The 19,555-nt window shown below is 40.2% G+C and overlaps 1 protein-coding gene across 3 annotated transcripts; it reads left to right on the plus strand.

Moving 5' to 3' along the window:
* Positions 1–492: 492 nt before the first annotated feature.
* hat1 (histone acetyltransferase 1) lies at positions 493–19,021 on the plus strand. Of its 3 annotated transcripts, XR_004021689.1 has the most exons (12): positions 493–587; positions 2,512–2,583; positions 2,725–2,800; positions 6,119–6,239; positions 11,353–11,529; positions 11,705–11,826; positions 12,416–12,520; positions 12,869–12,975; positions 13,515–13,666; positions 15,231–15,347; positions 18,418–18,787; positions 18,877–19,021. XR_004021689.1 is itself a non-coding variant. In XM_030758039.1 (11 exons), exons 1-11 carry the CDS (start codon positions 581–583, stop codon positions 18,586–18,588), a joined length of 1,227 nt encoding a protein of 408 aa, XP_030613899.1. In that variant the 5' UTR covers positions 493–580; the 3' UTR covers positions 18,589–19,021. The 3 variants fall into 3 exon arrangements, 2 of the variants coding, with proteins under 2 accessions (XP_030613899.1, XP_030613900.1); XM_030758039.1 differs by having other exon boundaries at positions 18,418–19,021; XM_030758040.1 differs by having other exon boundaries at positions 18,421–19,021.
* Positions 19,022–19,555: the final 534 nt, after the last annotated feature.

The following is a 19,555-nucleotide window of genomic DNA, read 5'->3' on the forward strand; positions in this document are numbered from 1 at the left end:
GAATTTGATGGGAGGCCCACTCCTGGGAAGACTGTGGCACTGAATACTCACCTGAATACTCCAGACCAACAAACTGCCGTAGCTTCTGCTTTTATAGGGGTGGAAACACTTGCTGATGAGGAATTAACTATGTGCTTATGAGAAAAGAACCATAAGAAATGATGGTGCTGTTTATTAACTAAAAAAAAAAAAAAAAAAAAAAAAAAAAAAGCAAATTGTTCAGTTAAGAGAAAAAAAGGTCACCTTTATAAAACTATTAAAAGATAGTTACAGCCGAAATGTAACTCATTTGAGTGTTTAAGTTGTTTATTTTGCGTGTAATGCAATTTCTCTTTAATGTAGCTTTTAGTTTGAATCTATTTCAAATAGGCTGTTCTAATTTACTTTACAGGGTTGATATTTTCAAAGCGGAGAATTTTAAATGTTTTTAGATTCTATTATTTTATTGACATCTACTGCGGCTGTAAAAAAAAAAAAAAAAATCACATCCTGTTGTCACGGAAACACGCGGACCCGGAAGTCCTACTGATTCCGCGGGTCTTTTGGGACAACACTGCTACGCACAACACAGTGTGCAGAAATGGCGGGTAAGGGCGCTAAGTGTTTTAAGATTGGATTCCCCTGTCTTTGTTTAAGTGGTATTCGCTGACAGATGGACTTTAGTGCTGCTGGAGCTGAAAACGAGCTCGCGATGTCTTGAAAACATAACGTTAGGTTTCAGAGGCATCAGCTGGCCTGTGCTAACGTTAGCACCATGTTATCAAGCTGATAACGTTTGTATGTTGGTGTGGTGGTGTAACGCTTTGATTTTAGGTTGAATATACGCTTGAAATAGAAGAGTGATGCGGATATAATGTTAGTTCAAACTGATTTATGTGACCTAGCGGAGCTGGCCAGCTGTTTATAGTCAGTTTACGTTCCTTTATGTAACGGTTTGACACAGTTTCAGCTAAGAGAGTGACATGCTTTTTTTATAGGACCATACTAGCAGCTCAAACTGTCAGAGCTTTGGACTGAAAGTCTTACATCACGGTATTGGGGGGTACTTTTTACCCCTTCCTCTGTGTATTCATGGATGTCACAGCTGCTCTTCGGTTAGGTTTAAGTTTGGCTTCAGACGGGGTTGATAAGAGCTGCTGATATTTGCTCCAGCTTCTGGTAATAGGTGAGGTTGTTGACAGCACCAGGCACAAACTGGAGCAAGGGTTCTGCCTTGGGATTTTCTGTCAACTAAATATTATATTTGCAACTGAAAAAAAAAAAAAAAAAAAATCAGTCAAATTTAAATCTACTACATTTATTACGCATCAGTTGCCCTGATTGAAAGTGATGAGGGTAACAAGTGAGGAGGTAAAATCTGTCACTTTCTTGTGTGGATAAAAACCTACAAAACCACCTGAACATAAATTTAAAAAGTTCTATATGTCACACTCAAAAGTAGAATCTGTTAGTATCTAGAGAAAGCGTATAGTGAGTGCCAAGAAAGGAACTGTGGTACTCCATGAGGGAGTCAGGGGCAGGCAGAGAAGTGTGTCAGGGTGGTGCAGGACATGTATGAGGACAGTAGTGAGGTGTGCAGTAGGAGTCACAGGTGGGTCCAAGGTGAGGGTGTGATTACATCAGGAATCAGCTCTGAGCCCCTTGTTTGCTATGGTGATGGACAGGCTGACCAATGAGGTCAGGCAGGAGTCTTCGTGGCCCATGATGTTCACAGACAACACTGTGATCTGTAGTGAGAGTAGGGAGCAGGTGGAAGAGAGCCTGACGAGATGGAGGTATGCATCTGATTGCTGGTCTTTACTTTACAGTATGAAGAGCCTTGAGGTGACTGGTGTAATTTGGTGCTATATAAATCAAATTGAATTGAATTAAAGGAGGACATGCAGAGGTTGGGTGTGACAGAGGAGGATGCTAAGGATAGGGTGAGATGTAGGCAGATGATCCGCTGTGGTGACTAATAAAGTGAGCAACCAAAAGAAAAAGAAGCAGAAGATATGTCATGCTCAAAGTTCCTTCATCTTACATCTTAACAGGGGCGTATTGTGTGTAAACATGAACGCAGATTTGTGTTGAAAATTTTGCTTTCTCTTTCATGTTCCTCTGGCAAAAAGTAACTATAGTTTATCATCATTCTCTGTTAAAGCCTGTGCTGCTGAGGCTTGAGTCACAGTGTCAACCAATTTTATGTTTTGATGTGTGATAGAAACTAAACAGAGGAGCAAGAAACCAATCAACTGAAGTCCAGCTGGGCAGTAGCTGACTGTTATAGTCATTATTTATTAACCTCTCTGCTTATAAAAATACCAAACCCAAGTCACCTTGGGTTTGGTATTTGGTATGTGTGTTGTTTTGTTTCATCAAGGGGTCAGGGCTCAAAAATATTTGGTTCACTAACATTTGAGCAAGAAAAGCATTGAATATTCATTTGATTGTCAAAATAAATGTAGGCTCTGTTCTCACGATTAAATGAAACAATTTTAAATGTAATTTGTTTCCCTTGTGTTGCCCCAGATGTAAACACCATGGAAAAGAAACTGGCTGAGTACAAATGTGACACCAATGAAGCTATATCCTTGAAGCTGGGTAGGTTTTGTTTTTTCTTTATGTTGTATGTTATGTTAATGAATATACGTTTGTATACAATTCCAACTGCTACTTTCTTTTAATTTCTTTACTTCTTTTAATTTCTTACTTCAATTGAACACAATCTTTTTTTACACCCAGTTCGCTTTCCAGAGGATGTTGATGACGATGGCACCACATTCCACCCCGAGTACAGCCACCAAGTCTTTGGAGACGAGTGAGTGTTTATAATGATACAGACATAATCTTATCATGTTAAAAAAATACTGCAGTTTTCTTTGTGCATAAAAACAAACTATACGTGCATACAAATATTTATTTAGTCACATTTGGAGCTGCAAGCTTAATGGTAGTCACTAAGTCTATTCAGATCTAGTTGATAGCTCTCAGGCCCTGTTATCACTCAGGTATTATTTCAGGTTACATTTTAGTTAAATACAAATACAGGACTCAGTACTTTAAGCAGTTTGACTGTAGTGAGGGATGACTGTAGAAAAACCTAAAATAGATTAAAGTGAATAAGACTTAATATTTAGTTGCAAATCCTTCGTTTCATGTCTGTTACATATACTCAGTGTGAACCTACTCTCATCTGTTAAGAGACTCAGATGTCAGTGGCACTGCTACCAGTAGTGACAAGGACACTAGCAAAAAGCAAAATGAGAGTGAAATTGGAGAGAGCAATGGTCGGTGGCTATTACTTGTAAAACCATTCCCCTTTTTGAGGGTTGTCTTGTTGTTGCCTCGCCAGTCCCTTCTGTTTGCACAGATTCAGCTGAAATATACTCATAATCATTTATGCTTCCTAACTGGACAGATTAATCTCCCTCAAGTGTGATAATCAAGTGTTCCCATAATGTTTTGAGCAGTGTATACTGGCCAGTGATATATTGTGCTTCCCTAGAATGGATTTGTTCAAAGCACTGCAGACTGCAGCTAGAACACATCTACTTAAACTATATCCCAGTTTATTTAAACTTTTTTTTTTTTTAACGTGAATGGGTAATATGTTAGGAACAAAAGAATGCCACATCGTTTGATAGAGATGGAAATGAAAATGATCAACCCACAGAGGGCTGAATTCAAAGACACCCCAAAAATCAACATGAAAAAACGATGTGGCAGGGTAGTCAATTTTTCCGAAATTTCATTGCAGCAACTCAGAATGGTAGTCAGTAGTTTGTATGGCCTCCATGTACTTCTATGCATACTTAACAACACTGGGGCATGCGCCTAATGAGACAACGGATGGTGTCCTGGGGGATCTCCTGGTGGACCTGCCAATTCTGGTACTCTATGGCACATGTCAGTCGGACTCTGTGGTGCTGGGCAGTGAGCAGAGGGCCGACTAGAGAATTTTGGGCCCTCAGTCAACCTTGGAGACTCTTTCTGATTGTTTGGTCAGACATTCATACCAGTGGCCTCCTGGAGGTCATTTTGTAGGGCTCTGGCAGTGCTTATCCTGTTCCTTCTTGCATAAAAGAGCAGTTTCGTGTCCTGCTGATGAGCTAAGGACCTTCTACAACACTAGTGAAGAAACAGTCAGAAAAGATGAAGAGGGAAAAAAAGTCACTGGCCTGCACCTGTAAAACCATTCCTGTTTTGGGGATTGTCCCACTGTTGCCCCTCTAGTGAACCTGTTGTTAATTTCATTAACACCAAAGCAGGTGAAATTGATTAACAACCCCCTCTGCTACATAACTAACCAGATCAGTATCCCAGAAGTTTAAATAAAATTATTAGGTTAATTTATAGTAAACTGTGTCATCTTCATTACAAGGCTCAAATATGTCTTGCAACTCCATACAGATTCTTTGTGTTTTGGTCCCACATTTAAGTTTAAAAAGTAAAGGTTCCTGAGCTCTGCACTATGAGACGCTGTCCAGGTTTTTTTTCCCCATCAGAGTTTGTGAAGTGTAAGTTGGTCATCATGATAATGAGGCTCCACAATGTTTTTCATCCAATTTAGGAAAGAATATTTGCAGTAAATATAATTTGGTTGAAATTCAATCAGCACTAAAGTCTATTTTATTTTAACTTTAATGTTTAACATACCCCCACCCCACCCCTCACACACACACGCACACACACACACACACAGTCCCCCCAGGCAAGTAGATTTTTACTGGCCCACAAAAGAGCCATTTTAAATATTTTCAATACTGCTAACTTAATCTCTAAGAATGCAGCATTCTTTATTGGTAGATTTGTAAATTATATGACTCTATATCAGAAAAAAATGACTAAAGCTTTAAAAACGCTGTAATCCTAAATCTTATGCCCTCTTTAGACTTGTCCCTGTGTGGTGCAGAAATGGACAGGATGGCTGCTGTAAGCTTACAAACAATCTGCAGTTTATAGAGCCAATTGCTTATTTGGATAGTGGCTTCATAGTGTTGCAGTTACATTTACTTAAAATGCAAAAGCTCCCTAGTTCAGGACTGGGAGGGTTGCAACAGGAAGGGCATCTGGTTTAAATGTCAGTGCTAAGCAGATTTGTCCACTGTAGTGATGACTTACAAATAATGGAGGAGCCAAAAAACACATAAAACAGTTTATCTGCATACAGACAGCTTTTTTTTTTTAGCTTCTTCTTAATTTAGTTGTGCTGTTGGTGGATCAGAACAGCTGAAAACATTGCTTTTCTTCACATTTAAACTATCCACACAAGTGGTTTGATGAAGTGCTTTTAAGGTAAAAATACTGACTATAAGAAGAAAATAGTTTGCTTCACAGGTGACTGGTGGAAACAGCATCAGCTCATACTAGTAAACTTTTTTTTATAATAAATAATAATAATAAAATAATAAAAAATGTACGCCTGACTTTAAATTATGGCTTAAATCAGCTGATTTTCTTGAGTGCTAGCAGAAAACTTTGCACATACGTGATCCTTTTTCACGATCCTTCCTGATGGACAGCATGAAGTGAAGTTTGCAGTGTCAGAGTCACAGAAAGGAACATAATACGTGAACGTAAATGATAATCGGTCTTGCATGTTATTGTAGAGCTGCGAAATTACTGTAATGTGATGCACAAAAGAGGCACTGAACCGGAGCAAGACTGCATTATTGGCAGTGACACCTGTGTCGGCGTGTAGACTTACAGTAGCACGTCGTTAACGTTTCTAAATTGCATTTCCAAATTAGTCAAAACTAGGATTGGTTATTTTTGCACTTGCTGCAATCAGCTCAAAGGGAACTCTGTAATTGGGGCATTAATTATTTCGGCAAGCGTAATTGCTAGTAAACCTTAATCACAGTTGCATAATGATGAATCTATTTTGTCATAAACTGCCAGTGATATAACGATGAACGAAACAATGCAGCACAGTGAAATAAGTGACCCATGATAAGCATTTATTATATACTCCAGGTATATATTTAACCATTTTTTATGTAACAGGAATAATCAGATGTTTGTTATTGTTCCTCTGAATATTACACAAAGCAGCCTTTTTACAAATCACTGCCCGACTTAAACATTTTGTAATCTTGTTTGGCTTTTTAGTAATTTCAAGTCATTTTCTGTGCAGTGAGGTCGCTTTTGGCTACAAAGGCCTTCAGATCCAGCTGTTTTACACTGCCGGAAACCTCAGTACCCTCTTCAAAGTGAAATATTCCTCAAAAGTCACTGAGACGTTTGACTGTGTGGAGGTAAGTCATTTCTTTATTCTGTTGTTTTAGAAATTATAACTGCTTGTTATACATGTCGACCTGTTTCTTCTACTATTGTGGGTACAATAGACAGTAGATGCCCATGTTCTGCTCACTGTTTATCCCTATCATAAACATAAACATAAAAATGATACTCAAAAATCAAGAAATGATGACAAAACTTTGCCTCCTGTTGAAATGTTATGTTTTTCTTTCCAAATGCTACTCCATTGTGTTTTTAACAAGGCTTATTATGTAAAACCAGAATTGTCTAGCCTGAGGGTGGATTTTTCACTTAGTCATTTATTGTAAGTGTTGTTGAGTCATGAAGCCTGTCACGAAAAAAATGTATTTATATAATTTTTGTTGTTACCAAGTTTCTACACGCTAAATACCAGGCTGTTTTTTCTTAGGGGTTGGCTGACTAAACCAAAACTAGACAGAATGTTTAAATTTCATTTATCAGGTGGCAGATAATCAATAGAAGACTCATGTTACTCTGTGTCTGTGTAAGAACACATTTGTCTGGTACAAGTGCGTTCAAATTCTGAGAATCCGGTCCAGCCATGCGGATGTAATACACACCACTGTAAACAGACATATGACAACATCTATTAGCAATTAGGCAGAGCTGTTTTTAATGTCCAAGTCGAGTCGGTCGAGTATGCTGGACCAAATCTGAGCTTTTAGTTCAGCATATTGAATGCTATATTCTGCATAATTCAATTCATTTATAAAAGCAACCTGCCTGAACTAATGGAAGTCTAAACCCTGCCAGTATGGAGGTGATGAAATTGTGTTTTTGTTTTTTTTTTTTAACTTGTTTAGATGGTGTTGAATCAAATTAATGATCCTTTTGTAGGCTGCAGTCCGTGTTGCTGTTGAATTAGATCTGATGGGTTACCCCATTTATATTAGTGAAGAAGCTGTTTATTCCATTTAAATTGTGTGATTTGTTTGTGCAAATGTGAGCATGGTAACGAGGAAATCACACCCGGGTGTGGGCCAGAACAGTCACATTGGGACCCTTTGAAGGAGATGGTCTCAGTTCAGTTCAAAATGAACTCCATAGTGCTTTGTTTATGATCTGCCCTCGATCCGACCCAACTTCCAACTCAAAGTTGTATGCTGCAAGTTTGAGCTAAACACCTTCCTGTACCCAGGTATGCTTTGCATTCTGGGATGCCGCGGAGTAACGGAGAAGTGTGGAGTACACAAACTGTAGCAACTAGCTGCTGTTCAGAGTAAATTCTCCATGTTGTCCAATAGTCCAGAACATAGCTCCTGCTTCCTTTGTTGCTTCCACCCTCGACAGATCTGGCCTATAAGCAGACTGAACACTGACGCGGTTTCTAGTGATGGGTTTTGGTTCTCTTGGAGATTTTTTGGAGTTTATCTGTATGAAAAGAAACCAAAGCACGGGAAAATATTTACAAACTCAGATCATGCAGTGGAATAGAAAAGAATAATAGTTAACAGTAAAAAGTATGCTAATAAGATGTATTGGTTAACTTAATGGTTGTAGCTCATACTCAAAAACATCATAAAGGTATAAAAGCCCTCTGTGCTAAATTTAGGACCAACTTGGTTTGAAGTCCACTGGTGCTAGCCAGGCTGCCCTTTAGTTTGGTGATGCGTGATTTGATAATAGTGATTACTCTTGGTGCTTAAAGTCAAGTTTGGGAAATACTTAAAAAGCAAACTGCATGATGTGTTGATAGTGAGACAAGATGCCTTCAGTTCAATCTCTGAAAAGGATACACGTTTCCAGCATATCCATCTGTCGTTTGTTGAAATGGCCAAAATAAATTTTTGAACTTGAAGCTTTGCTAACTTTTTCCCAAAGTTAGTACTGTTCATTTTCATCACGAATTTCACTTTTGAGGTGTATTTCCATCAAAAATATGGCGTTAAATTTAATTTAAAGCTTTCTAGCAAGGGTCTTAACACATTTAAAATTTAACTTGCTTAAGCAAAAAGTGGGGTGTATAAGCTTTATTTTCTTTTCCGCAGATCAGCATCAAAAACAAGTAAACTCAGCTCCACTGTGGATCCACTTTAAGTGGTAGAAAACTGTAAACGATCTGATGCAACTGTGATGCATATATATATATTTTTTTAATCTGAAGAAACAAGACATTTATTGTACTTTTTGACAGTAGTTTTGAAAATGTTAGTTTCGATACCCTGTGCCACGTATAATTTTGTGTGTTTTGAACTAACAGCAGGTGACGGGAAAAGGGTAAATGGAACAGGATTTTATTTTATTTGTCAAAACATATCGAAAACAACTCAACATATCAAAGTACAGCACAAAAGATGTCCTTATTAATCTGAACTTTTTAACAAATCAGGCTGTAATTTTCATAGACAAACACGAGGCAGCTTTCCTGAGCGGTTTCCTCCCTAATTGTGCGATCGATTACACTTTAAGGGGAGCAGATAAACCTAAGGCGCTTTAACTGAGGGACCTCAGAGCCTCTCTTGGGGGTGACATTATTCAAGTGAGAGATCTCCTGTTTTGTTAGACTAAATCTCATCACACCATGGTCCCCTGTGTCTCTGCATTAATCCCACTCCTCCCTCAGAAGAGAATGGTTGTATATGTGGGGGTCCAACACGAGGCATTGATTTTTGGAGCTTTCTGTAATGGAATCAGCAGGGGGAGTAATGTGACCCGGTTGGATGTACCGTACATGTATTTTTAGGAGTGAATTATTGCTCAAGTTATTGACAGTTGAGATCTTTCGGGCTGAATACGTGTAAACGTATCAAAAAAGGAGGTGCTTGTTTTATGTGATGATGGCCGCTGATGACTTTAGGTTTCGTCTGAGAGTAGGACTGCTTAGTATGTAAAAATTTCTGCCCTTTTTTTTTTCTTTTTCTTAATTGCCAGACAGAGTTATTTACATATGAACGGCCAGTATTTGGACAAAAGCGGACAGTAAAGTGAAATGCTTGTCCTGGGCTCTCTCTTCCTCTGAGTCTTCACAAAAGACCACTGGCAGCTTTGAATATTTCCTCACGCTGTCAAACATGCAAAATGAATACCAGAATTAGCAAGGGCCCCTACTGAGGTCAAATGATTCAACTGTGGGACATCTGTCTTGTCTGGAAGCAGCAGGGGGGCTTCGCTACTGGACAATGTGGCCTTCAACTGGTGGTAGTAGAAACGCCGCTATAACTTACCAGCTCATTTCTGTGCAGTTAAATTATAAATAACCTTGTATATAATATATAGCGATGGTTTCGTTCATCTTAGGCAAATCCTCCTCCCAATTCACTGTTTTTAAACGTAAAAGACAGCCATTACCTCTGTTTTTTTTTTTTTTTTTTTTTGTGAGTCTTTTTTTTAATAACTGATATTCAGAAGTGAAATGTGATGGTGGTGTGTGCCTCTACTTGGTGTTGACCCCTGAGTGTTCACCTTGTTAAGGGTTTGAGTGCAGCTGGTGTAGAGGCAGAGAGTGCGAGGGGAGCAGCAGAGTTCAGGCTGCATCTGAAGAGTGTTTGTCTCTGAGTGCGTGTGGATGGTCGGGGTGCGGTGCAGCTGGTGAGAAACGAGGGGAGGCAGAGATGGAGTTGATGCAGCTGCCACGCTGATACAAGACTCTGATCGAAACTCACCTTTCTCCCCTTTAAATCAGCCCAAAAAAAGAAAAAATACCCACCATACTGCTGGACTTCCCCCAGATCAAAAGCAAAGTTAGGTCCAGATTTCTTCTCCACATGAGCTGGTAACTGGAGGAAATTGCTGAATAGTTTTATATTAGCCTCATAATCCATGTTAATGTGTAATGCTTTGACTGTAAACAGAAAAATTACTACAAATGTTCAGCGTGGCACGGCCTTAGGACTGGATTAAAGAGATGGAATAATGCCGACACAACAAATTAGGTGGTTTGTGCTCCCTTTGTGCTTCTTGCTAGAAATCAAAGACATTAACAAAATGTTCTAAAAGAACATTAATAAGTTATATTCATGCCAAACTAAAGCATCTATTCTGGAAGGCTGTGCAATTTAGTGTCTAGTGTGTAAGAGAGTGCCCGGGACAAAGAGACTTGTTTGTCCATGGCCTTTTAAGTGTGGTCCTTGTTCCCTAGAAATGTGGCCGAACAATTACAATGGCTAAGAGGCATTCAGCTGCAGGTGCATTACTTCCAGTTAGATATTAGCTGATGTCTGAAAGGGGGGGAATTAGCAGTATGTTGTATTAGCCTTTTGTAGTGCATTTTGCTCAGACCTTCTTCATTTCCCAGTTTTCAATGCTGAGCAGCAAGGGTCTCTGTGCTGAAATAATGCCCATCACACATGTAAATGGTGTGAAAGGGCTGCTTAGCAAAGTGTTCTCATGTCAATCCTTGTGGAAATGGATACAATGCAAACATTACAGCTGAACTAACCACACGTTGCACTGAGTAAAAAGTCCAAGGGTAGGACCTCTTTGTCTCCGAGGCTCTTTGAAAACGCAGGGGCAAATTCATTTGATTGGGTTCACTTGGCAGGATTAGAGGAGAGGCCTCCATTATGGATGCCCAAAGGTTTGTTAAGTTGAGATCAATTCATAAGATTTTATTTCCCAGTGAGAAGCAGAAATGCGTTTTATTGTGGCAACTTCATCACATATTCATGGTTTAACATAAGTAGTAAATGTACTGATTTAAGTGGGCTTTTCATCGTGGAGGGAGGGAAGGAGGGAGGGTGCTGCTGTGGTCTCTGCTCAGCTGACAGTTTTAATTGCCTAATGGTTTTCTTTTCATTGGCGCTAAACATGTATGCTCTCAGTTGTAGTTTGCAGGATATTTTGCACTCTTTTCAGCCTTTTTTTTTTTTAAATCAAGGACAAAAATTCCCAGTAAAAAAAGTCAATTTTAAATGTCTCTGAGTGCCACTAGGCTCAAACTTTAGTATGTTTATGGAAGACAACTTTTTCCTGAAGTTTTGTGAGTGCTGCCTTTTTTAAAAATTCTGGATATTCAGCTACATAAACAACAGGACTGGTTTAGCAGCAAAAACAAGGCGCACCCTTTCCAAAGATTTAAGGGAAATGAAGTCGTACAAAGATAGCTGAGATTGTCGAATCACTGAATTGGTTCACCTCGTTTGTTTTCAGCCCGATGACGTCGAGGGGAAGGTTCGGGAAATCGTTCCTGCTGGGTTCACCTGCAACACCGATGACTTCATCTCACTGCTGGAGAAGGAGGCCAATTTCAAGCCCTTCGGCACACTGCTTCACGCATACACGGTCCACAGCGAGGAGGCAGGAGAACTCACGTACCAGATTCACAAGGTGGAAACAAAAAACAACAACAACAAAAAAATCATCAAAGCAAACCCACAAAGCCTTTTAGGTTTTAAAATCAGTTTTAGCGTAGACGTGTCTGTTTAATTTCCTGGGTTAGTCTTGCATCACACTGTCGCAAATGAGATTTAAACCTTTTTATTTTTGCTGCGTTTGCCCCCAGGCTGACATTACCTGCCCGGGATTCCGAGAGTACCACGAGCGCTTGCAGACCTTCCTCATGTGGTTCATAGAGACTGCCAGTTTCATTGACGCAGACGACGATCGTTGGGACTTCTTTCTTGTGTGAGTGCCCTCCTTAATTGACATCAACCCCCCGCGCACACACGCACGCACACACAGAGCTCTTCCCTACAGCCTTTATTGTGTCATTGAAAAACAAAGCCCCCCTTTGAGGCGCTTGTGACCAATTACCGTGCCAGTTTGATTATATTTCCCCCCGGTAGGAGAATTGTTGATCAGGCAAGAGCTTCCTTTGTGCCAGAAGGCCTTTTTCAGATTTTTTCAGGGGCAAGAGCTGAATTGAATACTGTTGTCTTTTGAAATGCTGAACAATGTCTTAACAGTAAAAAGAGCCTCTGCCAGTGTTTTCTTTACCCTGGCACCTATTAATGGTCACAATGGGGAAAATGGACTGAAGTGATTTTGAGGAGCTCAGCCCGTCCTCCAACCTCTTCTCTTCCTCTAAGTTGCAGTACTCCAATTAAGTGCATAATGTATTCAGGTTGCAGCAGGTGTACCAATCGGGGCGCTGGCTGCTCCAACATGCTGATGTCGGGGGGTTAGGGTGGGCACGGGAACAGAGAGGCTAAAATGGACACTGCATGGGAGCGTGCCTGTAATTGACCTGTTTTCCTTTGTGTTTTATCTGCAGATTTGAAAAGTACAATAAAGATGGGGAGACTCTCTACGCAACTGTTGGCTACATGACAGTTTATAATTACTACGTATACCCAGACAAAACCCGACCACGTGTAAGGTAATTGCCGGGGCAGCACGTGCCTTCCCATTCTTTTGTATGAGAAAGGAGTGGAAAATTATACATTTCTTTATCCTCTTCCCAAAGAGCCCAAATTACTGGCTTATATAGCCAACTATTCAACCAGATTTTGTTTCAGAACCAAACCAGGGTGATTTGTATCTGAAAACAACTTTATAGATAAGCATTTGATTTGATTTGATTTGTTGCATTGATGGATCTGTGTATTATTTTCTGCTTTCAATCAAAACGAATGTGTTCCTGCTGAGAAAAACAACAAATTCTGAAGAAACCTGTTTTCCCTTTTGGTCTTATATTTGCGTCTGTGTCTGACCTTTAACTAAACAGCCAAATGCTGATCCTGCCTCCGTTCCAAGGAGAGGGTCACGGAGCTCAGCTTCTGGAGGCAGTACACAGATTTTATTGCAGCCTGCCCAAAGTGCAAGACATCACAGGTGAGCATCTGGCTTTTTTTTTTTTTTTTTTTCTTTAAAAAGCAATTACTGTGTTGAAGAAGGTGGGATAAACATTTAATCTAAGATCCAGGCATCACCCACGAACAGTTTAAATGATTTTTCTCTGCAGTTGGTGGATCCAGACGGTGAGTTAATTTGGAGGGCTGGCTTGTATACCAGAATGTTCTCTATTGAAACTAGTTGGATCGAAATAGATGCTTTGCATGGAGACGGAGGGTGAATACTAAAGAGGCATGTCAGCTTTTTCTTTTCAGAATGAAAACCTTTTCAAGAAAGAACTTTAAAGTTTAGCAGTGAATAGGCAGAAGGTTCCTGCTAACAGTTCATCTGGCATTGAGGAGTAGTTTGCCATATTTCTACTTTAAAAAGTTTTAAACTGTGAAGTATATTGTTGTTTTAAACACTAAATGTCTTTCATTCCTCCCCTCCCCTAACATACATGGACTGAACCACACCATGTGTATCCTGAGGTGAACACTGTCTGCTCATTTGAGTCATATTGTGGTGTCTGTTCACAGCTGAAGACCCCTCTGAGAACTATGTGAAGCTGAGAGACTACGTGCTGGTGAAGCTTTGTCAGGGCCTGCCTTCCTTTGCTGCAGACAAGCTGCACCTTGGCTTCTCAGCTGACATGATCAAAGAGGCACAAGACAAGCTGAAAATTAACAAGGTGCTGTATGAGGGTGCAACTGTGATAACTTTGCAAATCAGTTTTATTAGTGAAGAAAACAAGGTTCAGCGATCTGTGTTATGCTTATTACCGTATTTTTCGGACTATACGTCGCTCCGGAGTATAGGTCGCACCAGCCAAAAATGCATAATAAAGAAGAAAAAAACATATATAGGTCGCACTGGACTATAAGTCGCACTTTTTTGGGGGGGGGGGGGGGGGGTTTGATAGAATCCGAGACCCAGAGCAGAAATTCCATCTTGAACGGCAATTTAAAATAATAATGGATTAAAGAACAGGACGAACACGGTTACGCCTACGTTATGCTAACGTAGCACATTCAGCTACATGACGCACAACGAACACGTGTTCGGTATGTTAACGTAACATTAAGTTATTCAGATAACCATAGCATAAAGAACATACTAACAAGTTAACCAAACCATCAATCCATTGAATTCTTCATCCTCGGTGTCACTTCTAAACAATTCCGTACACTCCGTAGACGAAGCGCCGCTTCCTCTTCTGTGTCGCGTTAGTCAGACTCGTCGTCAGCTGCAGTTCCAATTATTCCAGCCTTTCTTAATCCCAACAGGATGGTTTGTCACTGAAGCCCATGTTTTCTTGATCCATCCAATGACTTCCAGGAAAGTTGGGTGGCGCATTCTCCCAGTTGCCGTTAAGCTGTGCTCTCCATCCATCATCCACTGCGCCCACAGGTTACGCAAGACTGCCTTAAAGCTGCAGTTCACGGAGATGTCAAGTGGCTGGAGTATTTTGGTTCATGTGTTATAAATGTCACATATACGTCGCTCCGGAGTATAGGTCGCACCCCCAGCCAAACTATGAAAAAAAGTGCGACTTATACTCCGGAAAATACGGTACTTGTTTTTAAAGCAGTAAATAACATTATAAAAGTATTTATTTGTTGTTGTGTTACCTGAGGGTTGTGATGATTGCAAAAAAGTCTCTAAAACTAGACCTGCAATAAAATACTCTGTATGATGTCAGAGAGGGGGTATCCCCAATATGGTCATATCATGTCAACAGCCTCACACACCTACACAAACCTTCTGTTTGCAAGTGGCAGCAAATCAGAATAGATTTGTGTTGAAGGGAGAGGAGCTTAAAAACAGCTTGCTGCACCACAGTCCAGTGTCAGATATATACTGAGTATTCTTAACTGTGATTCATGCAGCAGTACTCTAGTAGAGAATAAGAATATGAAACTGCAGTAGCTTGAAGGACAGTGTTTCTAAACTAACTTGGATGCTTTACTCCAGCTCGATAGGCTCTTTTCTCCATAGTGTCTGGCTTTGTTGTTGTTTTCTATATTCACTTTATCCTGCGTCATATCGTAGCTTTGAATCTGTGAACTAAATGGAAACACTACTGGCTTTTCTCAAGAAAACCCTTTCTGGACCAGTTTACAGCCCAACCTGTGCTGCTTAGGACTTCCTGTAGCCATTCAGCTGGGAAGTGTGTTTGACTCCTGTTGAGGCGTGATGATTTATTTTGAAAGTAATTAAATGAAAATAATTATCTTGTTTTTGATTGTCTACAGAAACATGCCAGGCGAGTTTATGAAATCCTACGCCTCAGAGCAACAGACATGAGCGATGAAGAAAAAGCGAGAGAGTACCGCTTAGAGGTGAAGAAGAGGCTGTTTGGACCCTACAGGGTGAGGTTTTAATTTTCACAGCTTCGCCGTGGTGTACTTTACATGCCAGTGTGGCGTGGGTCAAAAAAGTGCCTGCAAAATGACATTCAAAGTGATTCTTTCATGTATTTGAATAAATCGGAATGTCAGCTTGTCTCTGTTGCTGTCAAACAGGAATCCAGTGTGCAGTCTTCCACCTTTTGTTAGCGTAACATTATAGCTATTCAGTGTAGGAAGAAAAATGGCCCGTGTACTGCATACACTTGATCGGCTTACAGTCCCGTATTGTCACTGTTTATTATGTTACCTTTTAAAACAGCAGAAAAATTGATCTTCAGTCCTGTGAAAATTGATAGAATACTAGTGCCGCATTGTTACAGCCACAATAGGGCGCACCAGGCGTCTGTGGTTTTGCTGCTGCTGGAGCTTTTTTCTATTCAGGCACATGTCATTAGTCAGGATTTGCATTTCTTTGAGGGGAAATAATTTTCATGAAAGTGTGTTTAAAGCACTTTGTCAGAAAGCTGCTACTATTCAGAATTCACTCCTTTTCATTTGCTTCTTATCAAATGGTTTCTTGATGTTTTTTGAGTTTGAGAGACTGAGCGAACAGAGTATCGAAAATGTCCTAATTCTGCGCCTCGGGCTTGTCAGTGGGAAATGCTGTGTATATGCACCAGAATAACTCTGCTTCCTGTTTGCCTTGTGACATTTTATGTCTGAGCTGCTCGCTGAGAATTTTGCATACTATCCATTAGAGGCTTTGCTGTCATCAGGGCAACCGCACATCTCAAAGAAAGGCAGAATCTGACATGGAAAAGAATTGTGGTGAAGTGAGAAGGAGGAATTCCTTGGGAGAGTGGCAATGAAGGATCTGGTGGCCAGATGCAGAGCCAGATTTTCCTTCCCTGAGGAGATTTTGCATTTCGTTAGCTGAATGGCAGAGGCCACTGCTCTGTGAACATGGAGGGGGGATTATACGTTTCTGCTCTTACCGCCAACTCCCCAGTGACTTTGTCTGCATGCATGTGCGTGCAGGTTTTTCACACAGCCGATTAGGCTCCACGATATAAGGGAAAATCTGTGATAACACTTTTCAATGTGGCGATATGGTGTTACTGTAGCCTTTAACAGGTACACTGATAACAGATCCCCAATCACTGTGTGGCCTCTGCCCAATAAATAAAGAAATAAAATACATTTTTTTTTCCAACATGCTTTTATTGTGTCACCTGCCGAGAGGCAGGGAGACACTTAGGGGCCACTTTTCCGTCTGTCCGCCACGCTTTCAGTATCTCACTAACCGTTCATGCTCAGAAATGGGCAGTGATAAGTTTTACTTATATTTCTGGTATCGAGTCATATAATGATAATTATTGGTTATTAATTTGGGGCATAAAAGCGGCATGGTCGTTAGCACTGTTCCCTTACAGCAAGAAGGTTGTGGGTTTGAATCTATCTTGACCAGGACATTTCTGTGTGGAGTTTGCATGTTCTCCCCCTGTTTGTGTGGGTTTTCTCCAGGTACTCCAGTTTCCTCCCACAGTCCAAAGACATGCAGTTAGTGGGGTTAGGTTAATTGGTGATTCTAAATTGCCCATAGGTGTGAATGGTTGTCTGTTATCCCTGTGACCTGACCAGGGTGTACCCTGCCTCTCGCCCTATCTCACTGGGAAAAGTGGAAGAAAATGGATGGATGGTTATTAATGTAGAAGATAATAGGTTGGCTGAAGTATATCTCCATGTTGTATAGTATTCAACTTGTAGAGCTACAGAGCGTTTATGCCTCGTGTTTGTTTTCTAGTTTTAAGATTCACGTTTAAGTATCGTTCGCCGTTGTTAGGACAGCGGAGAGAGTAGACAGAAAAATGTGCAGCAAATGGTTTGGGATGGACTGGATCCCAGGCCCCTGCAGTAAGGACTCTTGCCTTTGCTCCACTGGTTGCGTATCAACCAGGTGACGCTGTAGCAGCACCCGAAAATCAGTTTTGCACTTTGTTTAGTATGTTTTTTTTTGGTCCATAGCCACTACTATCTTCAGGAATAACTGTTTTAGAGTTATGTAGAATATTTTCTCATATAATTATGGAAATAAGCCAGTTGAGGTGGTTTGGATATCTGACTGGGATGTCCCCAGATGCCTTGTTATTGAGGTGTTTTGGGCATGTTTTACCTGCAGGAGGTCCCTGAGTAGACCCAGGATAGAGATTGGGAATGCTCCCGGGACTCGGACTCAGATAAGCATCAGAAAATAGATGGATGGATGATCATCATTGTTCACGTTTTTTGAGCTATTTAACTGCTGTAAACGTCTGCTGTCTTCTTCTGTCATAAGGAGGATTTCAGACGCTGTTTGATGGATTACTGTACACTAAGAACCCTTTATTAGAGAGTAACTCATTTTCTATCTTTCTAATAATGAACTATCCAGTCAAAACTGTTAAAGCCATTGATAAAAGGATGTGTGCATGTGTGTGTGCCTGCGTGCGTACGTGTGTGTGTGTGTGTTAGTTACACAATAAAGATGAAATAAAGAGATTGCTCCAAATACTAGAAGGAGTAGCATATACAAGAAGGACTTTAATAGAGTCTATTTTTCTGATATTTAATCAGTTTAAAAGCTCAAGCAATAAAAGTTTTTCATATAAACACTGTAATTAGAATAAAGACTCGGATCCATTGAAGTTTAAGTCTGTTTGGGTGGCAGAGGGGTAAAAAAAAATGAAGGTCTCTTCATAAATCAGGAGAAAATGATACTAAGTAAACAATTTAAACTGATTACTTTCTGGCTGCCGTCTTTCTTCTCTATGCCAGACGGCAGCTTTTAAAGCTGAACTGTTCCTCTGCAGAGAGTTTGTCTTAAAGAATCAAAACCAAGACAATAACTGCAACTGCTATGCTGAAAAGACGCAAGTGCCTTCTTCAGGGAGCCAATCAACCACATACATAAGAAATGGGAATGCTTTTGATCTTAAATCTGAAATCAGTTGAAATCTGAAGAATTTGTACATGCAGCCTCAGCCACTGATTTGTTGTTTTTTGTTTTGTTTGTTTGTTTGTGGGGTTTTTTTTGGTCATTTATTTTGTGCAGAAGAATCAGAGGGAGCTGGCAAAGATGAGGAAGTGCCTACGGCCAGAGGAGCTGGTGTCCCACATGAGTCAGATGGACACTCAGACGCAACACGAGGAGCTGGAGAAGAGTTACCAGGTCGTTGTGGAGGACTACAGGAGAATCATTGAGAGGCTAGCATCACAGGCCTGATCTGACTGAGAGGCTCCTGGCCCGGAGCGTACCTGCTCCCACGTCACCACAGACTTTTGCGGCAGCCAAGAAGATACTCTCTTGATGCAGCAAAAAATCACTGTTTTAATTGCAGAGTGTCACAAATGTATAGTAGCTGGTGATAGGCTGCAGTAGAAAAAGGCCTTTCTGTTTCCCAGCTGATGTTGATACAGTAGAGGTGAGTAGTGCAGCCCGAGGGGGAGGCTTCCTGTTTTTCATGTGTTTAATCACATTGTGTGACATGAAGTGAATTGTAATATTTCACAGGTGATCAGAGGTACACTGTCCTGCAGAGAAACCCTGCTTCTTCTCCATCATAGACATTTTTTTAAAGAGCTTTTGTCAAAACAGTTCCCAGTGTGTGTTTTGAAGCACTTCATACTGAAAATAAAAGAAAAAATTGTTTTTTGTATTTTTGGTGTGATTCTTGTCATTGAGAAGAAAATAAAACAGAGCAACTGAGTTTTTGCTTTGGTGACTTAGGTATTCTTTCTTTTTTAATTCAGCATGCAGACATGATATGGTGCTCAAAAATACAAACAGTTAAAAAGAAACAGTTTACCAAAGAAGGGGATATTTTTGAAAGTTACAGCAAAATGAGCAAACAAAAAAGAAAGCAGACAAAAGTTAGTTGTTAAAGAAAGGATATATAAATGTGTGGAAGTCACAAAAATTCTTTAATTGCTCCCTGTACCAATAATAAAGCAGATTATGCTGATTTAAAAAAAAAAAAAAGACCCTCTTTGGTTGGCCAACCTACAGCACATACACACATATTACTGCCATAAACCTGCCTCTTCATGGAAGTGATTTCTTTCAAATAATTCACACATTTAAATAATGGATTCTTAAATATATGCAAATTTTGGGCGTGAACACTAACAGGTGGATGTCAGCATAGGTGTATCTATATGGCGTCACCGCTGCTAAATTAAGTAACTGTGGT

Source organism: Archocentrus centrarchus, chromosome 21 (genome assembly GCF_007364275.1).
Source record: "Archocentrus centrarchus isolate MPI-CPG fArcCen1 chromosome 21, fArcCen1, whole genome shotgun sequence".
NCBI lineage: Eukaryota > Metazoa > Chordata > Actinopteri > Cichliformes > Cichlidae > Archocentrus > Archocentrus centrarchus.

Excerpts from the sequence above, each read along its gene's own strand:
- hat1 (XM_030758039.1), top strand. Across the intron at positions 2,801-6,118 it reads CACCAAGTCTTTGGAGACGA|TGAGGTCGCTTTTGGCTACA; the intron begins GTGAGTGTTTAT and ends TTTTCTGTGCAG. Across the intron at positions 12,976-13,514 it reads CAAAGTGCAAGACATCACAG|CTGAAGACCCCTCTGAGAAC; the intron begins GTGAGCATCTGG and ends GTCTGTTCACAG.